Source organism: Apodemus sylvaticus, chromosome 3 (assembly GCF_947179515.1).
Source record: "Apodemus sylvaticus chromosome 3, mApoSyl1.1, whole genome shotgun sequence".
Taxonomy (NCBI): Eukaryota; Metazoa; Chordata; class Mammalia; order Rodentia; family Muridae; genus Apodemus; species Apodemus sylvaticus.
This window is the reverse complement of record NC_067474.1, coordinates 130,216,316-130,234,585: the sequence shown is the minus strand read 5'-3', so window position 1 is coordinate 130,234,585 and position 18,270 is coordinate 130,216,316. Positions and strand designations below refer to the sequence as shown.

General features: G+C 38.8%; 1 protein-coding gene across 5 annotated transcripts in view; it reads left to right on the top strand.

Annotated features, from left to right (window-relative positions):
• Mast2 (microtubule associated serine/threonine kinase 2) overlaps nucleotides 1-18,270 on the top strand; it is a 135,797-nt gene that overhangs the window by 92,833 nt on the left and 24,694 nt on the right. For 3 of the 5 annotated variants that reach the window (XM_052177062.1, XM_052177059.1, XM_052177058.1), the window contains exons 6-7: nucleotides 12,498-12,573; nucleotides 16,784-16,804. In XM_052177062.1, the coding sequence (XP_052033022.1) occupies nucleotides 12,498-12,573; nucleotides 16,784-16,804 (97 nt within the window). The remainder of the gene's footprint in view (nucleotides 1-12,497; nucleotides 12,574-16,783; nucleotides 16,805-18,270) is intronic. The other 2 variants (XM_052177061.1, XM_052177060.1) reach the window with 1 other exon arrangement.

Sequence of the window (18,270 nt, the reverse complement as noted above, 5' to 3'; positions counted from 1 at the left end):
GGGTCAATTCAAGCCAAATTATAGTAGATAAAGGTGGGTTTATTGGGAAGCAGCTCTTGGGTGGGTTCACTGGTCCCAAGGAACACGAGGTTGGGGAAGTTGTCCTTGGGAGGGAGACAGAGAGCAGGGAGGAGTGAGAAAGGCAGATGTCTAGATTATATAGGAAAGTCCATCTCAGTTTGTCCTGGGTCTGAATCCCAACAGTTCCCACTGGCTGGCTACTCCTCTCTGAGATGATTATCTCTAGATTTCTGACAGAGTTTAGGACTAACTCTTCCTTACTCAAGTGATTTTGATTGAGAATACTCAGTGATCTTTTCTGCCTGCCTAGGTCTTTGAAATTTAACTCCATGAGTTAGTATTTATAAAATGCTAGTAGTTCATAATAAATGTTTTCATAATCATCTTTCAGCAAACTATGGCACAACATTCAGAGAGGAAGAATTGGCATGAAACATACTCTGTGGTTGGATGTAGACGACACATGACCAGCTGTTCAGAAGGAGCACTGGTTGTTCCACACAGAGCAAACTTGTCGTCCATTAAACTGTTAAATATTATACAGCTGAAATTTCTAAGTCCTATTTGCTTTGCTCTTAAGAAGTGAATCTTGGGCTGGAAAGATGGCTCAGCGGTTAAGGCACTGTACTACTTTTCCAGAGGTCCTGAGTTCAAGTCCCAGCAACTACATATCCATCTGTAATGAAATCTGATGCACTTTTCTCCTGTGTGTCTGAAGACAGCTACAGTGTACTTATATAAATAAAAATAAATAAATCTTAAAAAAGATGAAAAGATCTGTTAATTTGAAAGTAACAATAAATTCTGTACAGTTCAATTTCATATTAAATATCTTTTTCTTATTTAAGTTATGCATCTAAGTATGTGCACGTGAGTACAGGTGCACATAGAGGCCAGGACTGTTGGATTCCCAGTGTAGCTGGATTTACAGGTGCTCTCACCACCCCGCCACCACCACCACCACCCTCAGAGTGTTCTGAACTGAACTTTGGTTGTGGAAGAACAATACATGCTCTTATCTGCTCAGCCATACTGTTAAACATTTTATAAACAGGTATAGCTTTAGTAAGATTGGTTCAGTAGGCACTTAGCCATTCGGCAAAGTGTGTGTGTGTGTGTGTGTGTGTGTGTGTGTGTGTGTGTGTTGTGTACAGCTCTGGGAGAATCTAGGCAGGAGTCCTTATTTTTTAGATTAGTTTTAGGCTACTAGCAAAACTCAACAAGATACATACTCTGTCCCCACTCAAGTAAAGCTTCTCTACCAGAATGGTAAATTTGTTGCACTTGTGTAAACCTTCTCTGATAGGTTATTATTACCCAAACAGTGGTTTTGTTTTTCAGTTTACTACTGATGATACATATTAGATACATATATGATGGCATATGTTGCCCATTGTAGTAACATACAAAACATTTTCACTGCTATATATATTTTGTTAATTTTCTTCAAATGTTAAACTAGCTTACATTCCTGATAAGCTCCACTTGGTCATGGTATGTAATTCTTTTTAAGTAAGCATTGTTAAATTCAACTTGTTAGTACTTTATTTTTGTATCTATTCATGAAAGATAATAGTCTGTGGGTTTTGTTCTTACATTTGTCTGATTTGGGTATTCAGGTAAATGCTGGCTTGAAAATGAGCTGGAATGTGTTCCTTCCCCTTCATTCTTTTGAAAGACCTAGTTGAAACTGGTGCTTTCTGCCTTAGAAGATTATTAATTATTGTTTCAATTTCTGTGGTAGATGAGATTTATCCATATCACCTATTTTTTTCCTTTTATTGGATATTTTCTTTATTTACATTTCAAGTGTTATTCCCTTTCCAGGTCTCCCCTCCGGAAACCCCCAATCCCATCTCCCCTCCCCCTGCCTCTATGAGGGTGCTCTTCCACCCATCCTCCCACTCCCACCTTTCAGCCTTGGCATTCCCCTACACTGGGGCATTGAACCCCCTCAGGCCCGAGGGCCCTTCCTCCCTCTGATATCCAACAAGGCCAGCCTCTGCCACATATGCTGCCAGAGCTGTGGGTCCCTCCATGTGTACTCTTTGGCTGGTGGTCCAGTCCCTGGGAGCTCTGGGGGGGGGCATATTAATCTATTTTTGTATTAATAGTTTTATCAAATTATATCTTTCAAAATTAATCAATTTTAATTGTATTATGAGATTGTGGGTATAGAATTATTCATAGTATTTCTTTACTAATGCTTTTACTTCCTGAGATCCTTTGTGATAGGCAACACTTAATTTCTGATTTAGTAGTCTCTGTGTTGTTTTCCCTCTACTTTGACAAGGGGGTGATTGGTTTATCTTCTCAAATAACCAGCTTTACATCATATTGATTTTTCTCTATTTCCTTGTTTCGAATTTTATTATATCTCTAGATTATATTTTCTTATGCTTAAATAAGTAATAATTTTATTTGCTTTTTTCCTAGTTTCAAATGTATAAATTTAAAATGAGTTTAGATTATCTGTTCTAGTATATCCATTAATGCAATTAAGTACTGGCTTTTCTGCATCTCACAAATTTTGATAAATTTGCTTTCATTATTATTTTGTTCAAAATATTTTCAGATTTTTAAAAAACTATATAATAACTAATATTTTTGGAGATTTTTTCCAGCTATCTTTCTTTTATTGATTTCTAACTTTATTTTGCTCTAAGCAGATATAGAATGATTTCTATTCTTTGAAGCTTGGTGAGATATATGTTCTAGTCCAGAATGTAGTCTATTTTGATGAATTTTTCATATGATATGGTATGTAGATGCAATAGTTGTAATGTCCATTATATTCATATGATTACTTGTGATAAGCTTTAGTCCTCAGAAATTTTCTGTCTCCTAGATCCACCATTTTTCTTGAAAGGACATTAGAATTTGTAGCTATTATGTTTTCTTCTATCACCCCTGATTGTGTTCATTTTTGCCTTATGCTTTGTGGTTTCACAAGTACACTTTAAGACTTGGAACGCTGAAGCTGGAGAGCTGGCTTGTGGTTTAGAGCATTTGCTGTTCTAGCAGAGAACTCAGACTTGGTTCCTAGTTGTCTCTGGTTCTTGGGGATCTGACATCCTCTTCTAACTTCATCAAGTACCAGGTATTTATGTGGAACACATGCATGCATGCATACAGGCAGGTAAAAACACTCATACACATATAATAATAATAAATTTTTATTAAAACATAAGTTTCCTGTGATGCGTTGCTATTTTTCAACAAGTACTGGGAATTGAGCCACATGCTTTCTTTATGTAGAAATCAGTGTCTTACCTATATAATTTTTTCTTTATAAACTGCTTTTTAACTGTTTCTTTGAAGATAGATTTGCTGGTATTAAATTACTAATATTTTTTGAAAAAGTATTTCTCTTCTACTTTTGAAGACTATTTTCATAGATGTAGAATTCTTAGATTATACTTTTTTCTCTCTTTCCTCACTTCCCTTACACTATTTCACTATGCTGTCACCTTTGTTTGTGAGAGTGTGATTTTGTGTGTGCTCTTCTGTGGGGCAGAGATGTGGAGCTTTAAGTGACATGAAGTTCGAGGACTGCCATTTGGATGTAGCAGTGTGGTATCAGTGTTGATGCTTGGTAGCTGCTTTGCTGGAATATTAGTGGCCATGGCCTGATTAGATTCAAAAAAAGAAAGAAAAAACAGTAATAGTAAGTGTAGAAGCATTGCTGTTAAAAGTAGGAAGCAATATACCTCAGAGGTGTAAGTCCCTTGTCTGATGTGAACAGGACCCAAGGTTAGTTCCCTTGCACAAGAGGAGAAAAAGTTAGAAATGAAATGTATTGTGTGCAGATGGAAGTCATTTCATGTAGTGAAAAATTTGACCTTTCATGAAAAAGGGCAATGTCTGCCACAATCCTTATGTCGCTGAGATGAAATGAGATCTATTACGTAAGCAGATGATTGGCATTAACCAGGAACTCAGACAGTTATATGTACTTTTGAAGTAATAAGGAGGGTGGGAATATAGCACAGACATTAGAAGGTATACTAACAAGAGCTTATTTAGGGTATTTTCTGATTACTTCTGCTCCCTATCTGAAATTAAAAATGAGACAATTATCTGAGAGCCTGAAGACAGAAGGTAAATTATAAAATAGTGCCTTAAAACCAATGTGAGTGGGACTGGATAGATGGGTCAGTGGTTAAGAGCACCGTCTGTTCTTCCAGAGGTCTTGAATTCAATTCCCAGCAACCATTTGGTGGCTCACAACCATCTATCCTGGGATTTGATGCCCTCTTCTGGCATCATATACATAAAAAAAAAAGCCAATGTGAGAATAAACACAATAAAACTGTGTCCTGATTTTATGCAGAGCCAGTGGGATCAATGGATCATAGGGTAATATGAAACTGGTTAGCCTCATTGTGTGGGATTCTCTAGAAACTTCTCAAGGCTAGGATGTTGAAAGATTATGAGGACAGTGAGATCACTCTTGTCAAAAGTCATGATAAAGACAATTTCAGGAATTCAGGAATATCAATATTTACAGTGAACAATGTGGAAAGGTGTGTGTGGTATGTTCTGATGACTTCAGAAAGGAGTTGTTTCTGATGTCATGACTTCAGGCCTGGGTATTTTTATGTCAAAGGAGAGAGAATGCCTGAAAGAGTAAATGGAAAGCTAGCAAGGAATGCAGGTCCGGTGTCAGGAGCAGTGTATTAAAAGAATAACTGCAGAGAAAGCTGCCACAAGGGAGAGCCAAGGTCAACTTGAAGTCCTAAGAGCTGTGTTAAACCCACGCTCATTTATGTGCTTTCATAAAGTAAGGTGGTTCCTTCTAGATAGTCGTATATAGTAAAGCAAAGTTGAAGCAAAGGCAGCATATCTGTTAGTACAGAATAGCATGTTAGTTAGGAAATAAAAATGCAAGCCTTCATGATGTATTTTTCCACATTATAAATCGAATTGCTAAATGAATTTGGTAAGAAGATAAACTAAGTTATGGAAGGGCTATAGGTTTTATAAAGAGTTTTGTGTCATTCTTTTACCTAAGATCTTTGGACTTTTGATGTTTTTATGAGGTTTGTAAGTCTCCTAAGCTTGTATTGCCAGTTTTACATTCAGACCTATGTTCATTTTCCTGAAAGAAGAGTTTATGAAATTTTCTTTTTTTTTTATTGAATATAATCTTCATTTACATTTCAAAGGCTAAAACCTTTCCCGGTGATAGCTAAAATTATTCTCAACAACAAAAGAAATTCTGGGGGAATCAGTATCCCTGACTTCAAGCAATACTACAGAGCAATAGTGTTAAAAACTGCATGGTATTGGCACAGTGACAGACAAGTGGACCAGTGGAATAGAATTGAAGATCCAGAAATGAATCCACACACCTATGGTCACTTGATCTTTGACAAAGGAGCCAAAAACATCCAGTGGAAAAAAGATAGCCTTTTCAACAAATGGTGCTGGATCAATTGGAGGTCAGCATGCAGAAGAATGCGAATTGATCAATTCTTATCTCCATGTACTAAACTTTACTCCAAGTGGATCAAGGACCTCCATGTAAAACCAGACACACTGAAACTAATAGAAAAGAAACTGGGGAAGACCCTTGAGGACATGGGCACGGGGGAAAAGTTCCTGAACAGATCACCAATAACTTATGCTCTAAGATCAAGAATTGACAAATGGGACCTCATAAAATTACAAAGTTTCTGTAAGGCAAAGGACACTGTTTAAAGGACAAAACGGCAACCATCAAATTGGGAAAGGATATTCACCAACCCTACATCTGATAGAGGGCTAATATCCAACATATACAAAGAACTCAAGAAGTTAGACCCCAGGGAACCAAATAACCCTATTAAAAAATGGGGTACAGATCTAAACAAAGAATTTTCACCTGAAGAAATTCGGATGACCGAGAAGCACCTTAAGAAGTGCTCGACATCATTAGTCATTAGGGAAATGCAGATCAAAACAACCCTGAGATTTCACCTTACACCAGTCAGAATGGCTAAGGTCAAAAATTCAGGAGACAGCAGGTGTTGGCGAGGATGTGGAGAAAGAGGAACACTCCTCCACTGCTGGTGGGGCTGTAAGATGGTACAACCACTTTGGAAATAAGTCTGGAGGTTCCTCAGAAAACTGTACATGACACTTCCGGAGGACCCTGCTATACCTCTCCTGGGCATATACCCAAAGGATTCCCCGGCATGCAATAAAGACACATGCTCCATTATGTTCATAGCAGCCTTATTTATAATAGCCAGAAGCTGGAAAGAACCCAGATGCCCTCAAAGGAGGAATGGATACAGAAAATGTGGTATATTTACACAATGGAATACTACTTAGCAATTATAAACAATGAATTTACAAAATTTTTAGGCAAATGGTTTGATCTGGAAAATATCATCCTAAGTGAGGTAACCCAATCACAAAAGAATACACATGGAATGCAATCTCTGATAAGTGGATATTAATTAGCCCAGAAGCCCTGAATACCCAAGGCACAAATTGCATAACAAATGACTCCCATGAAGAAGTATGGAGAGGGTCCTGATCCTGGAAAGGATTGATCTAGCATTGGAGGGGAATATAAGGACAGAGAAAAAGGAGGGAGGTGATTGGAGAAGGGATGGAGAGAAGAAGGTTTATGGGACATATGGGGAGAGGGGAACCGGGAATGGGGAAATCATTTGGAATGTAAACAAAAAATATAGAAAATAAAAATACTTTAAAAAAAAGAAAAGAAAATAGTGTTCTATTTAAAATACAAAAAAAAAAAAAAAAAGAAAGAAAGAAAAGAAATTCTCAGGCAATAAAAAAACAAAACAAAACCCTTTCCCGGTTTTCCCCCCTTCCCCAAAACCCTCAACCCCTCCTCCCACCCCCTGCCTCCAAGGAGTTATTATTAACTAGGAGTTAATTTCAGTATAATTACAGATGTCAAAAGTCTAAGAGAATATCTGTATACCCACCTTTATTGCAATTCTCTATTTCTCAAATACTTATTTTACCTTAAAAATTCCAAAAGGTTGTCAATATTTTGACATTTACAACAGAATAAAAAACATCAATAATTTAAATTAGACTTACTTGGGGGAAGATTAACATGTTAGAACATTAACGTTTTAAAGAAAAAAAAGAAAAGGTAGCAGTACACAGAATAGGCTTTTTGGACTTTACCAAGCTATTTAGTGGATGGAAAGAAGGTTCAAAGACAAGTAATTCTAAGAAGTTATAATGAAAACAACTAATCACATACAAAATAGAAGCACTCTGTGCCTGCTGGGCTTTGATGTGGGTTCTGGGGACCCAGGTGCTTGCCTGACAAGTGGCTTATCCACTAAACTGTCTCCCCAGTCTTGCATTTTAGTGTTTCTTGATACGGATATTCAACTGCCCCAATACTGCTTAATGAAAACATTCTTTTTGTTTAGTTTTACAAGTAACTTTTGTTATAAGTGTCTATGTGGACTCTGAAGAGTCCTAAATCTATTCTTCCTATTAGTGTCCCTTGTCTCACTTAATGGCATCCTTACCCATTTATTACCCAACAGGAAATAAGGAGATACTGTACTCTAGTTGCTTTAGTCACCTATGTTTTTCTTGTGTTCATGTATTTCTCTACTTCTAATAACCTCTTATATATGGATAATGGCAATGTTTTTAAACTGGCTTCCCAATTGCCACCTGTGACACTCCTTTTAGCAACTTTGATATTTTTAATGAGAAAATTATATACTTGTGGCAAATAGGTAGCAAGCTGAAAAGAAGTGACAGGTTTTTTTTTTTGTTTGTTTGTTTTTTTGTTTAAATGTACATATGTGCATACATCTGCAAAGGCCACAAGAGGGCACTGAATCCTTTGCAACTGGAATTACAGGGCTTCTAAGCCTCTCTAGAGTCATTGAATGTCAGTGTTGGGACCTGAACTCCAGGCTTCTCCTATGGATTGAACAGCAATGGCTCTTAACTAGTTCAACACATCTCACCATGTGCCAGAAAGTGTTTCTTTTATCAGTTTGCTAATGTGGTAAAGGCTCACTTTTAGGATAATGTACCTCTGATTTTCCTAGACTTTTGTTTGCATTCCTAGTAACTATATTTTCTATATTGTTATAGAAAGAAATTTAGCATGTATACCCTCAACTTTGCTAATGTGATAAATGCTTACTTTTAGGATAATGTAGTTCTAATTTTTCCAGACTTTAGTTTGTATTCCTATTAAACCTGTTTTCTGTATTGTTCTAGAAAGAAATTTAAGCATGTAGACCTTCAACTTTGTGATTTGAGCCTTAAAGAACACTCACTTTTTAGAATAAGAAACAACTTTAGAAATTTTCATAAATGGTCATCTTGCTGAAAGCAGTCTACAGATTCAATGCAATCCCCATCAAAATCCCAAATCAATTCTTCATAGATCTAGAAAGAGCAATTCTCAAATTTATCTGAAATAACAAAAAACCCAGGATAGCAAAAATTATTCCCCACAACAAAAGATCTCCGGAGGAATCACCATCCTTGACCTCAAACTCTACTACAGAGCAATAGTGATTAAAAACTGTCTGGAGCCGGGCGGTGGTGGCGTACGCCTGTAATCCTAGCACTCTGGGAGGCAGAGGCAGGCGGATCTCTGAGTTCGAGGCCAGCCTGGTCTACAGAGTGAGTTCCAGGACAGCCAGGGCCACACAGAGAAACCCTGTCTCGAAAAAACCAAATCCAAAAAACAAACAAACAAACAAAATATAAAAAACTGTCTGGAATTGATACAGAGACAGGCAGGAAGATCAATGGAATAGAACTGAAGACCCAGAAAAGAACTCATACACCTAACAGTCACTTGATATTCGAAAAAGGAGCTAAAAACATCCAGTGGAAAAAAGACAGCATTTTTAACAAATGGTGCTGGATCAACTGGAGGTCAGCATGCAGAAAAACGCAAATCAACCCATTCTTATCACCTTGTACAAAGTTCAAGTCCAAGTGGATCAAGGACCTACACATAAAACCAGACACAGTGAAGCTTATAGAGGAGAAAATGGGGAAGGACCTTGAACACGTGGGCACTGGGGAAAATTTCCTGAATAGAACACCAAGGGCTTTTGTTCTAAGAACAAGAATCAACAAATGGGACCTCATAAAACTGCAAAGCTTCTGTAAGGCAAAGGACACGGTCAGTAGGACAAAATGACGACCAACAGGATAAAATGGCAACCAACAAATTGGGAAAATATCTTTACCAATCCTACATCCGATAGAGGGCAAATATCCAATGTATACAAAGAACTCAAGAAGTTAGACTCCCAAGAGTCAAATAACCCTATTAAAAATGGGGTACAGAGCTAAAGAGGGAATTCTCAACTGAGGAAACTCAAATGGCCCTGAAGCACCTAAAGAAATGTTCAGCATCCTTAGTTATCAGGGAAATGCAAATCAAAACAACACTTGAGATTCCATCTCACATGGGTCAAAATGGCTAAGATGAAAAACCTAGGGTACAGCAGATGCTGGAGAGGATGTGGGAAAAGAGGAACACTTCTCTATTGTTGGTGGGATTGCAAGATAGTAAAACCACTCTGGAAATTAGTTTGGCAATACCTCAGAAAATTAGACATAGTACTGCCTGAGGACCCAGCTATACCACTCCTGGACATATACCCAGAAGATGCTCCAACATGTAATAAGGACACCTGCTCCGCTATGTTCATAGAGGCCTTATTTATAATAGCCAGAAGCTGGAAAGAACCCAGATGTCCTTCAACAGAGGAATGAATACAGAAATTGTGATATATATATATATATACCACAGGAATTGTTCCTGTGATGACTCACTTTAATAAAAGGCAGTTTTAAGCTGAAGGCTAGTCACCAGAGAGACTAACCATGTGGTTAAAGGGTTGAAACTTTGAGCCAGTCTGATCTCCAGGAAAGAGACTGGGCTACAAGATTGAGTTCAACCATATAATAAAATCCTAGTTTAAAACAAACAGACTCCGAACACAAGTTTATCTGCTGGTAGATACACCCTTATTCCACAGTGCAGGTAGAGCAGCTCTGATTTCCCTCACAAACCTTACCCTCCCCTAGTATAGTCTATAGTACAACTAGAATAAATGTATTGCTTGCTTGAGTTGTTCTGGTGCATTATTAAACCCTTAAAGGGAACTATGGGGACTTAAAAAGTTTATGGTCAGTCAGTTAGGAACACAGGTATTCTAAAAGACATCCTACTCCAAGGTTGGGATTGTTTTTAGGAAAATGAAAGTATTTTTGAAGAATTTGCTCCCTTTTTCTTTCTTTAATATTAAAGGCAAGCTTATTGGGAAGTTGCTTTTGAGTGGATGAGTTCACTGACTCCAAGGACAGAGGCGGACAGAGCCAGGGAAATGGCCAGGAGGGTTGGAGGATGGGTAGGGAAGGAAGAGAAAGAGAGAAAGGGCACTTGAATAGACAGAGGAGAGGAGAGGGGAGGGGAGAGGACAAGATGTAGAAGAAGAGAGAAGGATAGAGAGGTGGGGGGGGGGGGGGACAGGGGAATTTGCTCTTAACCTGTCTGTGAATTCTACACTAAGTCCTTATGCTTTTCTCAGAACTGAATGATACAGTATCTACAGTTAGAGTTGGGGTCAGAATAGTTTTGGGAAGACTGTTGGAACCTGGACCATTGGAGGGAATGTTTATTATTAACTCCTAGACTACCAGGCTGGAGGAACCCATCATTATATATCCCCCTGCCTTATAGAAGGTTTTGTTCTGTTTTGTTTTGCCAAAACCTTTCACAGTTCCTTATTCCCCCAACTGTATACATACTACATACCCTCTCACTAAATAAATTCATCAAAACCAAATCCTAGGGAGCTCTGGTAGCTCATGCATTCAGGAAGCAGAGGCAGATGGATCCTTGAGTTTGAGGACAGCCTGGTCTACAGAATGAGTTCCAGGACAGCCAGGGCTAAACAGACAAATTGTTTCAAACAGAAAGCCAAACAAATAAAAACAAATCCCAGAGATTTCTCTGATTGCTTCTTTTACTAGTTTATCATTAAATTTCATGGTGGTCAAAAGTATTTTATTGATTTAAATTTTTAAAATGTATTTGATTTTATTATGGCCCTGAATATGATATTCTTTAGTAAATTTCTCGTGTCACTGGAAAAAACATATAGTCTACTATTGTACTGCAATGTTCAATGTCAATTAGGTGAAACTGGTCAGTAGTGTTATTTAAGTTCATCTCCATCTTCATTTGTTAATTTATTGATTAGTATGGACTAACAGATATTTATAGTCAAGATTGAATCTTATTTATTTGTCTATTTAAATGTTGTAGCTTTGGCCATTGAAATGAAGTCTCTTCATTTGATTCCTGTTCTCTGATATACCCTATCAGTGCTGTTTGGTTTCTTTTTTCCGCTTTGGGGCTATTAGCAACTTCCTTGCCTTCTAACACTGAAATGCCCCCTGCTCATCTGTATTCCTTATATCAGTCTTAGAGTCAGTCATTTCTTCAAGTAGCTTGAGGGATGTTTATGGAGGGGAAGGTAGTATTAGAAACCAAGTCTGAGTAACAGCTTTGCTATTGGAGGACCATTTTTTTCCCCTTAGTCTTACAGACTCCGTTTCTAAAGTTTATGTCAACAGTTTTTCTTCTACTCCTTCAGTGGTGTTGCTTCATGTATTTGTAATGTGGTTAGATTCGCTAGTCTGTGTTATTCCTTGGGATCCTCTGACATGATACATTATTTGTTTGAAATTTGCATTTCTTACCTGACTAGGTAATAGCCCATAGTCCCAGCTGCTTGGAAGGCTGTGACAGGAGGATCATTGAAGCTCCAGGATTTTAGGCCACCTCAGACATCTTCATAAGACACATTTACTTCATTTCAAAAATCAAAGTGTTAGGTTATGAGTGAATCCCAGTCTGAGGCAGGAGTAAGAGTTCAAAAATAGCCTGGGCTTCTGTCTCAAAATACCAGTGACTAGCATACAAGAAAACTAATTGAGAAAATCGTAATTGAGGAGGTTGACCATGCTTTAGATCTCAGTGTTTATAGTATAAGTATGGTGAACTTCTGCCAAAGAACTTTACCCTTAAAGTATGCACATTTTTGTTTAGCCCCTTGGTTGCAGTGTATGAAGATACTTGTACAAGTAATTTTTAGATTAGGCATCCTATTGTCTATAGGAAAATGTTTAAGCCTTTGAAATACTGTAACTTAATCTGTTCTGAGAGGGCAGGAAGCATGGGATTCACTGCTATATCTAGAATGGATGTCCAAGAAGCGTAGGCTGACACAGGTACCTTGAGAGCAAAAGAGGAAATTTCTGGGCTGTCAAACTTTTATAAAGACTCATAACCTGAGGCCTGGCCTGAGAAAATAATCAGATATACTAGATTAATAAGAGAGAAAGGTTTCTTACCAGAAAGTTACACAAGTTCACCCCACCCTCACCCCGTATTCCCAAAGCAAACCTCAAAGAGGTTTCTTTTCCTTTCTCCCTCACAGGTAGCAGTCCCTTGGACAGCCCCCGGAACTTCTCTCCAAATGCTCCTGCTCACTTTTCCTTTGTTCCTGCCCGTAGGTAAGTGGCTGGAGAACCTTCTCTGTACTGTCTTGTCTTCTTTCTCTGGGTAGCCCTAGATGTCCTGGAACTCACTCTGTAGACAGGGCTGGTCTTGAATTCTGAGAGCCAAGTGTTGAGATTAAAGGCCTGTACCACTGCCCCCTGGCTGATATGTTTGCTTGATATATGTCAACATATGATAGATGTCTGAGTTCTTCTGTCAAGTCAGTACTCTTTTGTGTGGATTAGGTTGCCTTGGAATACCAGTAGTCAAAATGCTTTCCTTTCTGTTCTCTCCCAGATGATAACTATATTGTTCAAGTTTTCCTTTCTAAGTGACTACATTTGCAGCTGAACCGAAAGATCAATGTAGATTCATTTGTTTTGTAATCCTAAACAAAACACATTGGTGCTCTAAGAATATATTCCACAGCACTCTACAGTAACTGAGAATTATCCTCAGGTTATCGAGGAGAAAGCCTTCCAGGAAGGATCCAGAGTAACATTCCTACCTTGTAACCCAAGTAATTCTAAGAAGCTGAACAGGCCTGACATAACTTTGTTCTCAGCTTTTTTGTTTTGTTTTTGTTGTTTTGCTTTGTTTTCGAGACAGGGTTTCTCTATGTAGTTCTGGCTATTCTGGAACTCTCTCTGTAGACCAGGCTGGCCTCAAACTCAGAGATCCGCCTGTCTCTGCCTCCCAAGTGCTGGGATTAAAGGCGTGTGCCACCACTGCCCGGCTCTTCTCAACTTTTGTTGGAGTTTTTGTGCTTGTTGTTTTTTTTTTTTTCCACTTTGTTTGTTTGTTTTTAAACAGGGTCTCATTATGTAACCCTGGATATGTAGACTATATGTGTTTCTTGCAGTTTTCTTCTTCACCCAGCTAGTTCCCAAATTGAGACTGGACTGTAATATTTATTTAACAAGATTTGAGGGTCAGAACAACTGAGCAATATTACTCTATTTTAATCCTCTAAACTAAACTGGCTACCTCCAGTCAGAATCCCAATAATACTTTCATTTTAGTACTGATCTGGCTCTCTGTGCTCCAGGCCTTATCTCATGGTGACTTCTGGACTGTTCCTGCTACAATTTCCTGCTTCCCCTCTCTCCTTCCCCTTCCTGGGCTGAGAGGAAATCCAACCCTATTCTTTCTGCTGCTCAGTCACTGGCTGATCAGCTCTTTATTAACCGATCAGGGAATTAGGTAGCTATGTTTATACAACATTAAGACAGGAGATTCTCAGAATAAGGATTGCACCTACATGTGGGGGACAAGGAAATCAATATTTGAATGATACAAAGATCATCTTTACCCAGTGCATAGTAACATTATTCTTATAACCCTATTCAGAGATTCCCCCTTATCTCTGCCTCCCAAATGCTAGGACTACAAATATCAGCTTTCAGCTGAGGGTCTCAAGTAATAGTTCAGAAAGATTATAGGATTTTCATTTGTAATTAGCTGAACTTGGAAGGATTTAAGTCACATTTCTCTCCTGTCTGAAAGTGATAGTGTTGATTTGGCCTCTAGCAGACCTGACAGTCCCACCCATGCCTAGAGCACATTCAGTGGCCTCTGAAGAAGTTCATCCCGACAGTGTCTTCAAACCTTTTGCTAAGGCTCCCTACATATAGTGGCTTCTCTTCACAGCTTCAGAACTCTCTCTTAGCCAGAGTTCAAGTTTGTGGGGCTTTTGTTTTAATGTAGGGGGCTGGTTTGCTTGTTGTTTAGTTTTGAAGTAGAGCAATCTTTAGTTCTAAATGGGAAAGCCAATTTAAAATAAATAGTAATAAGGCTACAGCTTTGTAACTGTCAATGGCTAGAGAATATAATATATCTTGGAGTAAGAGCAGTTCTAATATTAAGACTACTTTCATTGCCAAGTGATAGTGAAGGGACACACCTTTAATCCCAGCACTCAGGAGGCAGAGGCAGGTGGAATTCTTCAGTTTGAGGCCAGCCTTGTCTAAAGACACCAGATGACCAGACCACCAGAGCTACACAGAGAAACCCTGTGTAGGGGGTGAAGTGAAGATGTTGATTGGGAGGACTACTTTCTTACAAGATGTAGCAGGAGCTGTAGCTCCATTGGTAGGATTTGTCTAACATTCACAAAATACCACATAAATGAAGTAAAATGACTCACACCTGTAGTCACAGTACTTGGGAGGTGAAAGCAAGAGTAAAAGACGTTGAAAATCATTCTCTGCTACATACTGAATTTGAAGACAATCTGGGCTACATGGGATTCTGTCTCAAAACAATTAAGATAAAATAATAAAAATGAAAAAAATAACGCAGAAACGAAAGAGATTGTTGGCACAAGCACAAGCGCTTGCTGTTCCCATTTCAACTGAGAAATGAGGCATCCCGTTCTTCCCCAGAGCTCTGTACGGCTGAGGACGGTGGGGAAGGGCCTGATGGCTGACATTGGCACTTCTCCTCATTTAGTAGCTGCCTTACTCTGAAGAACTCTCATATGGGTTTGTTCTGTGAATTCACATGGCTCATATAACTTCCATCTGGTTAATCAAGTATTCTGGTAGGATCATATTATAAGTTTGTGCTGAACTGTTAATTGTGGCCTGTATATGAACTTAATATCAAATTAAGTATGAGCTGGAACAATGAGACCTGTTATCAGATCCACAGGGGTAGCATTGGGTCATTTCATATTCATTTAATAAATATTGACTGAGAAATTTTGAGTCAGGCTCTTTGGGTGTTTAGTTATTTCATGGTAACACAGTGGAGATACACTGAGCTTTCAGTCTTACTAAAGTCCTTTTTTTTAAAAATGAATTCTTTATTTATTTTATGTATATGTGGTCACTGTGGGTGTCCTCAGACACACCAGAAGAGGACATTGGATCACATTGCAGATGATTGTGAGCCACTATATGGTTGATAGATATTGAACTACTGCCCTCGCAAAGAGCAGTCAGCACTGAGCCATCTCTCCAGCCCCCCTTACTAAAGTCTTATGCACTTGTCCTGGTATAAGGAAATTGTCCTTTAGACCTTAACTTAGTAGACGTATTCTTGTCATATCTCATATTAAATGTTATCTCCTTAGACTTTTTCTTTTTTTTTCTTTTTTTCTTTTCTTTTTTTTTTTTTTTTTTTTTTTTTGGTTTTGTTGTTGTTGATGATTTTTGCTTTGTTTTGTTTTGTTTTTTTCGAGACAGGGTTTCTCTGTATAGCCCTGGCTGTCCTGGACCTCACTCAGTAGACCAGGCTGGCCTTGAACTCAGAAATCCGCCTGCCTCTGCCTCCCAGAGTGCTGGGATTACAGGAGTGCACCACCACCTCCCGGGCTTCCTTAGACCTTTTCTAACCACACAGTCTGAACATTCTTTATTCAGTCATACCATTCCATCTTAGTACTTTCCAGTGTATAATATCATGTTTTGTGTCTTGCCTGAACTAGAATCAAATCATGTTTTAATTAGAGATATCTTAAATGTGTTGAGAGCAGCAACCTGGTAAATAATAAGCCTTCGGTGCTTATTAGTCCAGTGAGTGGTTCGAGTAAGACAGTAAGTGAAGACACAAAGAAATCTATAGGTATAAACTGGAGTCTGGAGGTTTAGCTCAGTGAAGGACCTGGGTCCATCCTCAACTCTGAAAAAGGTGTCCAGGAAGACAAAATCACAAACTAATAAATATCTTAAAGGAAGGACCATGATACTGTATGAAAGAACAGAAACAGGTTTCTTACCGGGTGCATACATAAGGTGCCTCTAAAGGCTGAGAAGCAGCTCTTGCATTGAGCCCGCAGATGAAAACATACGAACTGTTCTAAGCAGATGAAATGGCAGGTATTCTTGACACCCTTGCCACTGCTTCATTTACACTTGAAATAGGAATAGCCAAAGGACTTTGAAGCTTGGTATTAAACAGTGTGGCCTAATCATGTCTGGACTAGGGACTATGACATTTGAGTTGTAATTGTGGAATGTGATTCCCCAGGCTATCCTTCTGCAGAGCATATAGGAGAAATGGCCAGGTGTGTAGAGTAAGGATCCCTTCAGGATCAGATTTGTATCATATCACAGAAAAGACAAGTATAATTGAATGATGAGGATATATCATCTGTCATATAATTATGCTTCAAACTGCCACATACTCTTGAACAAAAGGTTTGTCTCTGCTAAGCTGTACAAAATGCTGGGGGTGGAATTGCTCACTTTGGTTCTCATGATGTATGTCTTTTCACTACAGCCATGGCCACAGAGCAGACAGGTAATAATGGGTGTGATGGGGGAGATGGGCTGGGCTACTGCTTTGCATGGTCAGTCAGAGTAGCATGTCATCTTTGTGTTTGATGGGAGAACTGGTTGTGATGACTTCTTTTCTGAATGTGGTTTTGAAACTTGAACCTTTCTAGTAAAGAGGGCATATGGGCTCTCAATACTTATTGGAACTGAGACTCAGAGCTCATGTATTGGAGGCAGTATTTGCTGACTAATTTCCAAGCTTTCAAGCCTAGGGACAAGTCACCCTTAGACTCACATATTCCCAGTGAGGTGAACAGAGGAAACAGACATCCAGTTACTGGATTTCATACTGACTTTGGTCCCTGCTCTTCAGTATATACCGAGAAGTAATTACCTTACAAGAGGTTTCTATTCTCATCTAAATCAGTGGTTCTCAACCCTAATGCTGTGACCCTTTAATATAGTTCCTCAGATAGTGGAAACCTCCAGCCATAAAATTATCATTGCTTCTTCATAACTGTAATTTTGCTGCTGTTAAGAGTCATAATGTAAATATCAGTGCTTTCCAGTGGTCTTAAGTGAGCCTCCTGTAAAAAGGTCATTCATCCCTGCAAGGGGGTCACAGCGCCACAGGTTGAGGATCACTGATCTAAAGATTGAAAATCATCCATGAAAAAAAACAAATTTGAGACAGTCATAGGAAATCTATCCCTGAGATATACTTGACTAATCTTTGCCCAGCTTTTTTCCTGGACTTGAGTGGCTTTCTTGTAGATCACCCAGGACCCATCAAAGAGGTAAGAAAGAACACACTGTTTTGCCTCAGAGACTGAGTTTCAGCGAAGTTCTAATTTACATGAGCTGGCTGTCTGAGTAGCATGACGTTGCATGTGGCATGGAACATCCAGCCCTTCCCTTTACGAATCATGGTAGAAAAATGAAATAATATTGGTGAGAGTGAGGAGGAAGATTTGAAAATGAAGAGTCCTGCCAAGCTCTCTACCTGTTCTCTATTTTTTTAAGTCTATCCCCTGCTATTACTAAACCTTGAACAAATAGACAAATCTATGCAAACTATAATTGGAGCTTAACTTCTAAAGATCCTACATCGTCAATGTTTTGAGATTCTAAAGTCAGGGCTAGAGATATGGCCTAGTGGTCAGTAGCACTGGCTGCCCTTCTAGAAAAACAGGATTCGATTCCCAGCACCCATATGGCTTCTCTCGGCATCCGTGATTCCACTCCCAGGGAAGCTGAAGCCCTCTTCTGGCCTTCATGGGCCCTCCTACCTACTCCACTCCTAGGGCGAAGTCAGCTTGAGAAGGATATGCCTCCAAGCTCCAAAGAAAGAATTTTTTGCTCAGAGGTTATGGTACTAGCTGCCAAACCTGACAACAAAAGTTCAATCTCCAGAACCCATATGATAGGAGAAAACCAACTCCCACAAGACATTTTTTGATTTCCATTTGTACATCTCTTATATAGGTTCTT